The sequence below is a fragment of the Gavialis gangeticus genome, unplaced genomic scaffold (genome assembly GCF_001723915.1).
Source record: "Gavialis gangeticus isolate Ggan-Ray unplaced genomic scaffold, GavGan_comp1, whole genome shotgun sequence".
NCBI classification, from domain to species: Eukaryota; Metazoa; Chordata; order Crocodylia; family Gavialidae; genus Gavialis; species Gavialis gangeticus.
The window spans coordinates 85,594,450-85,609,480 of NW_017729025.1; the positions used below are offsets into that span (position 1 = coordinate 85,594,450).

Below are 15,031 nucleotides of genomic sequence, written 5' to 3' on the forward strand. Positions count from 1 at the left end.
TGGGCCCAGCACACAGGGGACCACACCCTCAGCCTGTCTCTTTAGGGAACTGGAGCTGGCTGTATTCCTGAGGGAGGGGGAAACCTGCTCCCTCTGCCTATGTGACTGGCCTCACACACCTGGGTGGGGGCTTACACTCCCTATGGTGCTAAGCAATGTCATCATGACCGGGAGGGGACTAGAGACCCTGCCAGTCTACCTGGCAATCAGTGATGCATTTCAAATTGGTTGGCTGGCAGCCAACAGCTGCTGGCCTTCATTGGATCAGGTAAATGAGGTAATAAGGTCTATATGAGTTAAGGACTGCCCAGGAGGCAGAGCAGGAGCCATGATGAGAACTCTCAGAGAAGCTAGACCATCTGAAACATGCTCTCTCTCTTTAAACTCATGTTCAATGTACTGCTTGGCTCCAGAGGCGATCTCCACCTGCCTCTGGATGATACTTGTGAGTAAGCTACTTGAGATCTAACCAGATATATAGCTTGCAGTAACTCAGATGTGTGATCAAAGGCTACCATGCTACAGTTTGCTCTAAGGTATTTCTCTGATATTGATCTACCTTGTACCCTATTCCAAACCTACTCCTTGTAACCAATAACATTCTCCTCTGTACCTAGTATGGGAGACTTAGTGGGAGAGGGTCTAGATTACACCTTAGGCCCCACCCTGGTTCAGCTAACTAAGGGAGACCACCATTTGTGCTTCAGACTGAGGAAAGCACCCCAAGTTCTTGCAGTGGTTCGAGAACCCCTCAAGGATTACTAGGCCTGTGTTTCCCAGGGGTCAAAGAGCAAAGATCAGTCCAGACTCTGGGTGGTGGCAGTGTTACCCTCCCTCCCTGCCTTGCGGGTGTGCTCCAGGAAGGGGGTTGGCCAGACATGAGGCATCCCCAAGGAGGCACTCAGAGCCTGGAAGGTGGTCAGGCACAGTGAGGTGAGTGGCTCAGTGCAGGAGTCCACCTACAGGCCCACCACACAGCCAAGCTACTCTATAACCTGTAATTACATGGGACAGAAAAATCGGCTTCTTGTTAACATGCCTTATTTTTTCTTAACATATTGCATTGAGAAAATAAAAACTATTGAGAGTGTTTAAGGCAGACTTGTAACTTGTTACATCCTTCAACCTGTGGGCCAGACTGTGCACCTATTATTCATCACACACTTATTAAAGTGAATGGGAGATTTTGCTTCAATGAGAGCTATAAGTTTTGGCCCTTTGTTCAATTATTCTTCCTTCCTTAATTTATAGTTGTTCAATTATAGTTAGGCAGTATATTTTCACACGATTCATTTATCATTGTTTTGAATTTGCTAGGCTCTCTATAACCCAGAAGGAGACAAACATTCTGGTACTGACAAGCACGAATGAGGACCACAAGCTTCACATCACAGCAAATCCGTTCCAGATAGAGCTAGAGTCCAAGGATGAGACCATACTGAGCATGAATTCCAGTGGCCTGTTGTACTTCGAGCATCTGCAGCCACCACCCAAAAATAGGTGTGAGAGCTTCACATTTCACAGTGGGCATTGGCTGTGGCAGAGCTAAAGGCAACCATTAGAAATTCAAATCTGCAAAAATTCTCCAAGATCTGTAAGGCTGCTTTATCTGACATGCACTGGTAAAATTGTGTGGCTCTGACATCCAGAAGAATATCTGTACTAAAACTAAGGCAGAGATTCAGCCCTGACTTACTCTCTCATCCTGTCCTTTCTTTCTGCATGAAAGCTTAAAAATAATGTGATCTCTTTTGGCAAATATTTTAGCGAAGTGAGGGAGACCCTACGTTTTCATTTTCTTCAAACTTTAATTAAAGGATTCTGGAGCAGTCGAAAGGCCATTTGAAGCCATCATTCTGTCCCTTTTACTCCATTTAAGGTTCAGTTCTGTAAGATGCTGAGTACCCTTAGGTCCCCTTGACCTTAATGGCATTACTTCGATAAGGTGCTCAGTTTCATCCACCTTCTCATAATAGTTGAACTGGTTTCTTATGAAGGTGTCACTCATCATAAAATCACAACAGTTAGCAATTTAACCCCATTGCAATATTGGAAGAGTTAGGGGCTATAAGAAAGAGGCAACAGGAGTGTAGGGGCATTCTGCAGGGCTGGGAAAGCCTCATCCTGGGAAAAGAATTACTTAAAATTTGTTATAATTGGCAACAATCCCTCTGCAAACAGAATACATAGAAATATCCAGTCTGAAGATCTCTTGTTTGGAGCCAAGGAGAAGAGAATGCTGATATTATTAGAACTAATGGTAGAAACCCAAGGGGACAGAATAATCCTAGCTAGCTGAGTTTGGTAAGACATTAAATACTAAAAACACTTGCCAATTAGGAATCTCAAGAGAGGCAATTAATTTGTAGAAATGTCAAATGCAAAATAGTTCTACTATACTGTAGAGCCTGTGCAGACAGTTCTTAGCATTGTGTCTGGAATCTTCTCATTGATTATTTCTATTAATTTGTTTTTGTTAGCAAAACTGCAGCAGAAAACAAGGAGGATGGATCAGCTGGCTCTGCTAAGGTAGCCTCTATTCAATTTATTATTCTGGCATTGGTATGCTGTGGGAAGAATAATTCATAGTTACTAGCATGGGTTTATGGTATCTTCTAGTGCAGTGCTTTCAGATCTCTGAACTGATGGCCATGCTCCCAATTTACCAGGAGCCTAAAGCAGATTGTAACCCAGGTCCCAAAACGCAGTCCCCTTGGTCTCTGTTCAGATCTCAGTGGAGCAATGTATGCTGAGTTGCAAAGGCCACACTACCACATTAGATATCATTTTGCAGAACTGTCTTTAAAAAGAATCTCAAACCTGGGAGTGGATAAAGATACTTCCCTGTTTTTTCAGAAGCCTCTTTCATTACAAGAGTTTAATTACAGCCTCCCTTACAGGGGGCATTTATACACGTACTCTGCAATGAACTCTTGATTAAAGCGCCTGAAGTATCACATATAACAGCATCCTCACACTGAAAAATGGCAGTGGGGGTGCTTTAACTAAAGCTCATCATACACGTGATGCTGGAGTCTGCTGGAGTGCGGTAATTACCACACTCCAGCAGACTCAGTTAATTGAGTCTGCTCCGACGTGCTGTAATTATAGAATGCTGGAGCAGCCTTAATGCATGTGTATAGGAGGCCCCTGTAAGCATTTGGCTGTTTTACTTCACCATGTTTTCACATTTCACAAGAGTGAAGCTAAAGAGAAAGTTTTATTTCTCACCTAGTTTGAACAACTTCAATTTCAGCAGTAGATTTGCCCTGTAAGAGTCCTCCTGGGAGTGTCAGAATGGGTGCAGGAAGGCCAGTACATTTGCTGGAAGAGTGCAAAAGAAAACTTGAAAAGATACTGCAAAAAATAAATAAATCCAAAGAAAACTGAGTAGAAGGCCACAGGGCTCAAGAGCTGAGCAAGACCAAAAGGTAATCATTGCATACACACAAGATTCCTGTAGTGGTTAGATATTTTGGGCAGCCTGTCCATTGCCTTGCTTGACCTGGTAGTTCTGGATTACATACATGAAAACAGGTTTTGTAAATATGGACTGATGCATTTTCAAGCTCTCTGTGTAGACTTTAAGTTTACACAGAGAGCTTGAAAACACATCAGTCCCTATATCTCTGCCTCAAAAATCATTCTATATTTCTTATTTTTGTTGTTTTACTAGACAAAGCACTAGAGAGAACTTTAGTTTGGGGGGAATGTCAGATAAAATTAAGTTGTAGTAAAGATTAGATTTTGTACCAAAACAAAGAAGAGAGCAGGTTTCATATAGCGCTTCACTTTTGCCAAGGTTCTGTGTTGTAGCAGACCACAGTAGTGTTGTATTGAAAAACATCCATTCTCCAGAGTAGCATACCTGGCCAAACCTGAAGTATTATTTTGTCCAGGTACCAGTTATATTCTGCATCAAATCAGGTAAATAGAGTAACGTCTCTCAAGACAATACTTGTTCATTGCTTATAAATTAAATGTACTCTAAACATCCACAGTGTCTGTAGGCTAAATAATAATATTTTTGTACATCTAGGAAAATCAAGAAGATCTGGGTCTCTGGCAAGAGGAATTTGGCAGTTTTTTGGACATCAAAGCCAGTGGTAAGACTAAGTGCAATACAATATTGAAAGCGTCTTTACTGATTTGCATATATCTGTGCTTATTCATATTTCTGTCTTTTTCTTTGGTTACTTGTATTTTAGCAGTCTCTCTTCTGTTTACCTATCAGTTTCTATGCCAGGTAACAAATTTGATTGAAGCATTGTTATTGTCTGTGTATATTTCTATTCAGAAATAATATATAAAAATAAAGCATTTTGCCACTCTTGCATCTCCCAGGAGTGATTCCACTATATAGGAAGATGCATGATCTACACACATTGGCTGAATTCATGCAATCAGTTAACTTTTTTACACCGGCATACTTGTTTGTAGGATTCATCAAATCATAATGTCAAAGAGTTAAAGATTATTCCAGTTTTAGGGAAGGGGAGGAGTGATAAAGGGAAAACTAGAAGGATAAAAATAATAATTGATGGAATATGGAAACCTCTAGGGTTACAGTATAAATCTGGTCAAATTCGCAATAGCCAAAACTCATCTGTTGTCTCTTTGGTTACTGAAATTAATGGGTTAACTCAATACCTTTGTTGGTCAAGTCTTCACATGGCATACATATTTATCACATAAGCATGGCAGACTCAGTAAAGAAGTTAAGAGCTCAGTGAGGCTGAACACTGAATTGGCCCTCCCACTTCTAGAGTTGCTTCCTCCATTTCACAGCTGAGGCATATGTGTAAGGCAGTAAGAGGAAGTTCCCACTCCCATCTGCCTAGGCCATGCTTGTTTTATAGATAAAAAGAAAACTCCTGTCTTCAGGCTTGCCAACCCAAACCCTTTAACAGGTGTTAGGATCAATGTAAACAAAGCTTTTCAAACCTGTGACTGCAAATCCTGTGTCTTACACTGGGTCAAACATTAAATCTGATGTGAAGAATAATGCATGAGCTGGCACAAAGTACCTGAGACCATGTTTTTGTCACAGCTGCCAAAAAAGCTCATGGATTCCAGGATTTTTGTGGTTTTTGGAAAAACATTCATGACCTGACATCATGAGAAGCCTACATGTGGTCAAACCAGTTTTACTAAAACTCCTAAGAGCTGCCATGTTGACCCTCAGGAGAAGGTCTAGGTGTATGTCTACAGTGCAAAAAAAAAGTTATGTTTTTAGTTTGGGTTGCCTAATCCTAGTTCATCTCAAAATAGCAATGAAAACATGGCAACACTGTGTTTAACTCATTGTTGGCAACTTCAGTTTAAGCATAAAAAAGAGTTTAGGTCCAAATTTAAGGTGGTAATCCGAGTTAAAAACAGAGTGTCCCTGTCTTCACTAAAAGTTTAGTCTCGATTGGTTAATTCTGTCTAGTAAACTGGTATTATAAACACACCTTTCCTTCCAGTACCCATACCCTAAAAGAAGCCAAAAACCCTCACAGTAAAGGATGATAGGTTGTCCTGAGCAAGAATTTTGGACTCTGAAATTCCTATGGTAATAAAACCCATACAAGTCAAATTCTAATTGTAGATTCACAGCAGCAATCTGGAGCATCTTCACTGACCTAATTAAGGTTGCCCTGGATTTACAAGAATGTAACAGTGACAGAGGTGCCTGCTCAATGCTGCATCCCTTGATGAGGTTGATGTAGGACAAACAGTGCTAAAAAAAGGGAGGACTGGGATTGTTACACACACAGTGCACTGCCTCACAACCTTGGGCCATTTTCAACTACAAATGTATTCTTCTTATTCAGTTTTTATAACCATATCATAATATTAAAAAAAAAAAAATCACCTTGTCACAGCACTAACCCCCATTATTTTCCCCCTACATTAAGAATTAATAATGGATGTGAACCTGAAATAACATATGAAGCAATTACTATTCAAGGTATATTTTTAAATGAGTGCATTCTGATCTATTAGTTCACACTAGGCCTAAATGAGAGCAAAGCTCAGTGCTGTTTTGTCTTATTACTGTTTCTACAGGTCCTAGTTCTGTAGGTTTGGATTTTTCTTTGCATGGATTTGAACATATTTATGGAATACCAGAGCATGCAGAAACACTTCTCCTTAAAAACACCAGGTAAAAAGAGAAACAGATTTGGTTCCAGAGAGGGCCATAATTCTGATGTTTGGGAGTAATTAGGAAGGACAGTGTACCTGATGCTTGAAAATCCAGTTGGAATAATAGCACTGGTTGTTGTTCTTCTGTCACCTATGAAAGTTCAGATATGCACAGTAGTTTAACAGAGTACATGTGATGTCTTGTTAGGATGGCCACTGAAAGCCATAATGGCTGCATCATTCACTAGTGAACTGTAAGGAAATTCAAGAGTGAATGATAGTATAGTAACTGAAAACCTATTTTACTATGAGAGAACAGTGCTATAACACTTTCCAAGTGATTTAATGCAACATAAGGGTTGAGATGCACATGCCATAGGTGTCATACCATGTAGTTTCTTTTTATTGTAGAGGCACATGAAATCATGGCTTCTATCCCTAGCAGGGAGACTTTTCTGCCTCCAGTTCTGCACACCTCTGCACTCCCCTCAGTGGTCTCCATTAGGTTTCCTAACAGCCTTATGGAGCAGTTCTGCATAAGTATTTACCATTTTTAAATAGAATATACTTAATCAACTTTCTTTAAAAAAGGTAATGTTGTGAGGATAAGGTCAGAGTAACAACAGTCTCATTGGCTGCAAAAGCTGTAATTTTATAGTTAGCTGTTTATTTTGCTTTGATCACAATAATCCCTGCCAGCTCCATTTTGGGCCAATTGATAAATGATAGGTCTTAACAAAAGATGTATCCTATTAGTTCCTGCTGTAACTCAGTGGACTTACAGCAGCCAGACTTGATCCAGTTGGGATGATTACGAGCAATGTGCACGTTTGTTTGTTGCAGTGATGATGATGCCTACCGGCTTTATAACTTGGATATCTACGGGCACGAGATCCATGACAAAATTGGCATTTATGGGTCAGTGCCCTTTCTCTTAGCACACAAGCCTAACAGAACTTTGGGGATCTTCTGGCTGAATTCCTCAGAAACTCTGGTGGAAATTAGTACGAAAGCTGTGATGGAGGTGAGAGGTACACAGGGATCCTGCTCAAGAGTCAAAAATAAATTAAGTTATTTCTGAGTCAAATTGATGATGATCTGACATCGTAACCTCCTGTGAATCAGAAATTGCAATTCTCCTCTTTCTATCTCCCCATCCCCACATTTATTTTGTGGAGTTTTGAAATGATTACAAGGATGGATTTTTTCATTACCATGCCTCTTGTTATCCTTTTTTTCTTTCATATAATGATGTGAATATGACTATCTACTGTTTAATGGAAGGTTGTACTGAGAGTATGTAATAAACTTCAAGTATGTCCATCTGAGGCATGCTGAATGTTTTAATAATACAATCTTTAGTCCTCTGATCTGTTCTTTATTATTCAATAATGAATAGGAAGGTCTTCAGATTCTCTTGTTCCTTTCAAAGCATATACCATCCAGATCCCCTCCAGAAACCACTAAGCAGAGAGTGGTGCCTCAAACTGATGTGCGCTGGATGTCAGAAAGTGGAATAATTGATGTTTTTCTGCTGATGGGACCCACCGCTTTTGATATCTTCAAGCAGTATGCACAGCTGACAGGTACAATGTTGTCTTAGAGAAGAAACAGCATTGTATTTTCACCAGAAGGGCAGATACAGAGGGGATACAGTGGCATGGCTGCACCCCTTTTTTAACTGAATTATGCCATAAGAACCTCTCGGGGGCTTTTTTCAATTCCCCCCACTCCCCTCTGTGCTCAAAGGCACACCGCTTGACCTCCCTTTCTCTTCCTTTCCCTGTACTCTCCCTCCCTCCCCTGCCTGCTCCTGCTGTTTACCCCACTGTCTCAGGGCACAGGGGCAGGGAGAGAAGGGAAAACTTCAAAGGTATTCCTGCCCTTGGGTCCCCTGGAAACAGGTGTGGGGGAGGGGAAGCCACCCTTCCACCCATACTCACTGCTGCAGGTGTGGTTATTTCTAGCTGAACCAAGTTGCTGCGCAGCCCAACTGGAGTGAGCAGGAGTAGCTTTGAAGCTTCCCCCATACCTGGGATAGTCGGGGCAGGGAGTGGAGGTCTGTGCCTTTGAGCACAAAGGGGAGCGGTGGAAATTTTTGCATGCTTTGGGGGCTTCAGAAAAAGTCCCCAGAGGCTCCTGCAGCACAAGCTGCCTGCACTAGTGGGTGTCATGAAGGAGGCTGGGAGTAGAGGTTGCAACCATCCCCACATCATAGCTGGCTGCTCCTGCACACCACTTTGCCAAATCCTAGATCCATTCCAGTCCACCAGTGAACTTCCCTTCTACCACTTAAATTATGTGCAAATGTACATTTGCTACATCTAAAAGTGGATTAGTATTTAATACTTAACTAACCCCAAACCACTGTCATTCCCAAAAATATGGTTCACAGGGTCCTGACTGTGGAAAGCTGGTCTGCACCCCAGCTGCTTCTACAGGTACCAATGTTAGGCCTCATAATGTAGTGATAGATCTCTATTCAAGCTAGCTTGGATGCCAGAAGCAGTATAGCCACAGTACTGCAGCACTTTTCCTAAGCTAATTTACATTCTCAGCAAGGCTAATGAGGCAGAGCCAAGCATCATGCTAAAAGACTTACACTGCTTCCATGCGTGGTGTTGCCATATAGACATACCCTAAAAGTAATTGGAATTGTAAAGCTAGTTTAGCTGTTGCTACTTGGAGCTACCAGTCACCAAAGGAACAAGGATGTCTGGAGGAGAAAGAATGAACTGAGTTGTGTGTCCAAGGGAATGGAAGGAGGAGGAGGACACATAGCTGGTCAATGTATCCAATCAAAGAAGGGACTGATGTGGAAGGGAAGTGTATGCTAAAGGAGGAGGAGAAAGAAAATAGGTTGGAGATGTCTATGATAAGGGGCAGGGAAGAGAAGAAAGCAGGGAAGGAAGAGCACAAATGGAGACAATGTGACTAATGTTCCAAAAAAGGACAAATGTCATATTGCATTGAAGAGAGTTAAAAGCAAGACTATAAGTCCTAATATTACTTTTCCATGTAATAATCCTCTGAGTCATGAAAAGGAGAACAGCTATTCACAAGAGATTCTGCCTAAGCTGGAGCCCACCCTTTGCAGTGATTTTGGACTGCAAAGTTCTGCTGGTATGCAATAAATGCAGAAGTGTTTTTAGTAAATTAAAAAAAAAAAAAAAGGGAGAGTTCAGTCACTTTTGACCCTGTGATCTTTTGTCTCCAGGGACTAGTTTTATTTTCCATTTCTAAATAAATATTAGTTTCTATTTAAATTCAGATGCTGCAAGAAGGGAATTACAGGTCATTCTTGAGGTAAATTAACAGGAGGTTACTGGGTCTGTCTCCACTAAATTTGGTTTATTGAGTTATTCATGTCAATGAAAATTAAATTCACCAACAATATTTTTTAAAATGTAGACAGATTTTAGAACTCAAAATAACAATAGTCACCATAGAAATATTGACTGTTACCATCAGGATAATAACAGTAGCTTTTTTCTCAACATCCTATAATCTTCTAATTACAACAGCTTCTGCTGCCTCTGCTATTTTGAAGCCTGTCATAATATTTGCTCTGAGCTTAGTGTCTGGGGCAAATAACTCAGGTGTAAAATATAATCTGGACTAATAATTAGGCAAGGACAGGGCTGGATACAGAGGATTGTAATGGTGCAGTGGTACTCTATCCCTTTTTTATTTGTTCCACCCAAATTTTAAAACCAACTGCCTGGGAGGGGCAGTGCCATTTCTATTCAGGCAGTGCTAAGAGTAAATTGCCTTCATGATGCTTTATAATCTACCTGATTCCTTCTGGTTGCTCTTCACTCCACAGATGTTAATGACCCTCTCTCCTTTTTAATGGTCTTGAAGTTCCATTAATCAAGCTATCCTTTCTTCTGCAATGTTGCTGTCTGGTAGAAAAGTGAGATTACCAGAAATGGCTATTTCACAACCCTGACAACTGTCTTTAGTTCTAGCTAAAAAGTTGAATTCAGGTGTGGTAATTTTAATTTGGGTGTGAAAATGAATAATTGAAGTACTGGGTGCTCAAGAAGGCTAGATGTTGTATTATGAATCTGAATAAAAGATATACATTTAACTATTGTGACTCCAGTGAAACAATCTGTTTTGACTATTTTTGCCCCATTTGTTGTATTTTTTAAATTTAATATAATCTAGCAAAGTAGTGCATATTCCAAATAAAGTTGTATTTAGTTTTGCTTTGATCTTAAACTGAATAGTAGTCCTGGGCCCCTAACATATTAGTAAATTTTGTTTCTTTTAACTGAAGAAAAATATAGGTTGTCTTGATGCATCACACCATCTGCATCCCTATTTTCAAAATCCTAGATCCACCCATAGGCAAGGACCATCACTCCTCATCTTCAAATAGCTGCCTACAGGTCTAGCCATGCCATGCCCATTGACTTTTCAAAGACTCTAAGTAAAACCCTGAAAGGCAATAACAACATTGTGTCTAATAGCTTAGGTTCTAATTTCATATCTCCTCCTAGGCACTCAAGCTCTGCCTCCATTCTTTTCCCTGGGCTACCACCAGTGCCGCTGGAACTATGAGGATGAGCAGGATGTGAAGTCAGTAGATGCCGGCTTTGATCAGCATGACATTCCCTATGATGTTATGTGGCTAGACATAGAGCACACAGAGGGTAAAAGATACTTCACCTGGGACAAGAAAAGATTCCGAAACCCCAGAAGGATGCAAGAGTTACTCAGAAAGAACAAACGCAAGGTAAATTATACAGAAAGAAGAAAGAAAATGTATATGTAAGATTACTTCATAATCTAGGCCATAGAGTCTTGACCAAGTGCATCACATTCCACATCCCTGACAGTGTTAAGCAGGGAGGTGAAAACCAAGGGCTGGGCTCCCTCCCACCAGTCTCTGCCCATCTTGGGGCACTGGGCTCCCTCTCACCCTATCTCTAGTCTTTCTTCTGCCCTGCTCCCAGAGCAGTTACCCTCTCTTCCCTGTTCTCAGGATCTGCCCTACTCCCAGGACTTCTGAGATCCCCAGCCTGCCTCACTAGTCCCAGTACCAAACCGCCGTTGTTCTCCAGGCAAGTCCACAATATTCTACTTGCCTGCCCTGCTCCTGGGCTCAAGTGTATCCCTGGTGTGAATCAGGATCTCCTCTGCAGCCCTCTTGTTCAAGAGTTCTTCCTTCCACCACCTCCAGGACCAGTCTGCTGCCCCAGCTCAGGCCCTGGGCTTTATATATTCTCCAAGCCCAGCCCCACTTCCCGTCAGGCATCTTCCTTTGAGTACCACCTGAGCCCTGTCTGCAGCCTTTCTCCTCTTGAAGTAACAGGAGGACTAAGCTCCCCGTTACACCAGAATGATAACTTGTTAGTAGCAGTTGCAGTGTTTGCTGGGGAGGGAGAGCTCTCTTTCAGTCTGTTCCCCTGCTTTTGCTTTTGGCAGGTGTTTTTGTCTGGCTGCCTTCAAACTGGCAATAGCCACTGATGTGCTTAATATAAATGTCCCGTAAATCACACCTGATCCCACCCAAAAGCCAATTATTGAGTGAATTGTTGGAAAAGTCCTTAAACTGTGCATTTTTTAAATTAAGTTACACAATAGTTGGTCTCCTATCAGTGGAATCTGTGGCAGCAAGAGGTAACTATGGAAAATAAAATTTTGGCTGAATTTGAGAGAGTCTAGAAAATTTGATATTTGCTATATGCTTTGTACTATATTTATCTGAATCTAAGAGGACTTTGAATTCAAGAGGACCCCCACCAAATTAGATGCTATACATGCGTGACAGGAGGCCATCTCGGGGTCAGGTCTCAACATCGGCCCACCCACCTGTCTAGGGCAGTCTGCCCTGTCTTTCCTGCCATGACTTGTTGTATAAATATCTGGTGTAAAAATGCAGGAAGCTGCCCATTAAATGCCCCACTGCCTAGAGCGTTACATATGGCTCTGACCACCCCTATGCCATGTTCCATGCCTCACAGATGGCATCCAAAGTTCTTAACCTCTGACCCAAAACTTGGCCTCACAACATCTGAGGACTTACTGGGGTCCAACTGCGGTCTCAGACATCTGTAGACTTACCTTGGCCATACTGCCCCCTCCCTGGGACATCAATTTACACCCTCATACTAGGGCCTCCCACTTATGCCCTCTCACTAGGGCCTCCCACTCATACTGACACTCTTGTGGGGCTGGCCTATATGCAGCCCTTCAGGTTGCCCCTACAGCCCTACTCTGCACACCCCTGGTGCAGCCCTTCAGGCTCACCTCAGCAGACCCTACTCTGCACCCCTCATGCACATGAGGCATGGCTTCAGGCCACCACCACAAACCCTACTCTGTGCAGGCCTCTACACATACTTCTGGCCCCTCACTGGGGCCACACTACTACCCCCCCTCACTGGGGCCACCAGGGTCTTACACTCCATGGGGCTCAGGTGCCTCTCTGTAGGCATGCCTGGCCCCCGTGCATGTCTCTACATCTGGGTTACCCACCAGATTGTGGGGGATGGGGCTATAAGGCACCTCTTACTCACCTTTCACTAGAGAGGCAATTGGTGTGGCATTTCCTGGGCAGGCAGACACACCATGCCATCCTACTCTAGCAGGATGTAGTTTTATGTTATTCCCCAGGACCAGGAGCCTCCTGCCATCCCCATAGCTCCTGCCCTTACCTCCAAGATGTTGTGAGCAGCAGCTCTAGCCAGATGATGATCCCCTTAGGGCTGCAGCCAGCAAACTGCTGGCTCTCCTGCTCAGGCCTATTCTTATAGGCCTGAGCAGGGGAGCCAGCAGCTGAGCCCTCTTCCCCAATCAGGCAGTCCCCTGCCAACCATGTGACTCCTGATTGGGGAATACTGCCGCCTGCAGGCTGCTCTGCTGCTTGGTCTTAGCCCTTAAAGTGGCAGGCACTAAAGGTGCTCTGCCACAATATGGAAAATTATAAGACATTTCTTATAATATTCCATGTATATGAATCTAATTATTGGAGCATTCTCTTAAATGTGTCCCCTCCACTGCTGCAGCATGGAAAGCAGCAACAGCAAGGGGGCAAGCAGTTGGGAGGTGAGTGGCAGGCAATCTGACCCCAGCCGCTTGCCCTCCTAGCACCTTGGTCTCCTGCTACTTGCTACCCTCACCCCATGTCTGGCCCCCATCCCATGACTTCCCTCATGGTATCTGCTCCCCCCTGTGTCTTCCCCCCAGCCACTTGACCCCCCTGCTACCTGTCCCCCACCCACTACTTACTCCCACCTTCCCCAGCATCACATGCTGTGCTTGTGTTGAATCCTTCCCCACCCTCTGGCTGCATGCTGGATCAGCTGCACACTGGGTTTGTGCTGCTCCCTGGCTCATCACTACTTTCCTCACTAGTCCCTAGATCAGCACAGAGCCAGGGGGTAATCCAGGACCCAGTGGGGATCCAGAGAGCAGTGAGAAAATGAGCACAGAGCCAAAGAGTGGTGAGTCAAACAGCATGGATCCAGAGAGCAGTACAGGACCCAATGCTGGTTCCCTTACTTCTCTCCAGTGGGGTCCTGCTGAGTCAGGGAGCAGCAGGAGCCAGTGCAGAGCCAGGGAGGGAGTGAAAATTGGTGTGGAGCCAGAGATTAGCACAGGATACAGTGCAGCCTGCACTTTCACTTAGTATTCAATTAAAAGACAAGGCTTCATTTCCCACCATGTTTAATGGGGGAAAATACGTCATCTTGGAATCAGGTAAATATGGCATATTAAGAAATATTTACATTTCTTTGTTTCATCACAGATGTCAGACATTTGTTTACTGCCCCGTGTATACAATCAGGGGCATTTTTTCAGTTGAAAAGGTTGCTTTTGTCTGAAAAGTAGTGTTTCACATAAAGAAGCAAATTTCTACTATGGCCTTAAAAAAGCAGTTATTTTATGTGTATGTGGAACTGTATTCACAAGATCAATAACTGCTTTTTTAAATATGTGACCGTGCCTATTCTTGTCCCTAAATGAAAACTGAGCTCTGACTATTATGCTGTATTATTAATGCTAATGGTATCTTCTGCTTTCTGATCCTGGCAGCTTGTTGTCATTATAGATCCCCACATTAAGATTGATCCTGCATACACCATCTACTCTCAGGGCAAAAGCAAGGACTATTTCGTGAAAGACAGGAATGGGAAAGACTTTGAGGGTGTCTGTTGGCCAGGTAAGAAAACCATTTGCTTATATTTTAAAATTAAATATGTTAATTTTAAAATTAAATATGTTAATTTTAAAGTGTATGCCAGAATAAAATGAATGAGCCAAAAGTGGGTACCCAGCTGGATAGACCTTACATTTCACAAGTAAAATATACTTGTGACAATCTTATGCTCATAATTCCAGGTTTTTTGACACTTCTAATATGCTTCTTAATCTTTCCAGGGCTGTGCTCTGAGGTATCCATGGTAACAAAATGCAACTCAGTCTGTTATATTAAATTATTTTATTTTAGAAACTCAGATGTTGCAGGCTGACGGACTGGTACAATGAGAGTTGTTAAAACAACTGTAATAAAAGGGCCTCAAGATTCGTGGTAAATTCACTCAAGGTTTTAATAGTAATAATAATAATCCCTCACTCTCATGTAGCACTTCTTACCAGTAGATCTTAAACTTCATATAGAGAAGGTAAAAATCATTGCCTCCGTTTCTCAGAAGAGAAGCAGAGGGAGAAGGAAATTAAGTACCTTGTCCAACATCATCTAGCAGAGCTGAGAATAGAATCCAGCTCTCTGGAGTCCCAATCCAGTGCATTATATCATGGGCCACACTGCCTACTGATGAACACTGTGCTGAAATAGAAGCACATGTTTATAGCTGAAGTCAAACACATGTGATCATTTCAATGGGAAGAGGTGCTACTCTTTTTCAAAGGTGATTATGACACTGGT

General features: G+C 42.5%; 1 protein-coding gene across 2 annotated transcripts in view; it reads left to right on the plus strand.

The window, feature by feature from the left end:
- GANC (glucosidase alpha, neutral C) overlaps positions 1–15,031 on the plus strand; it is a 62,788-nt gene that overhangs the window by 29,921 nt on the left and 17,836 nt on the right. Inside the window, exons 5-12 of one of the 2 annotated variants that reach the window (XM_019519073.1) lie at positions 1,318–1,500; positions 2,481–2,529; positions 4,040–4,106; positions 6,052–6,148; positions 6,973–7,153; positions 7,562–7,715; positions 10,638–10,873; positions 14,195–14,305. In XM_019519073.1, the coding sequence (XP_019374618.1) occupies positions 1,318–1,500; positions 2,481–2,529; positions 4,040–4,106; positions 6,052–6,148; positions 6,973–7,153; positions 7,562–7,715; positions 10,638–10,873; positions 14,195–14,263 (1,036 nt within the window). In that variant the 3' untranslated portion in view covers positions 14,264–14,305. Of the gene's footprint in view, positions 1–1,317; positions 1,501–2,480; positions 2,530–4,039; positions 4,107–6,051; positions 6,149–6,972; positions 7,154–7,561; positions 7,716–10,637; positions 10,874–14,178; positions 14,306–15,031 lie in introns of both variants that reach the window. The other variant, XM_019519072.1, reaches the window with a different exon arrangement.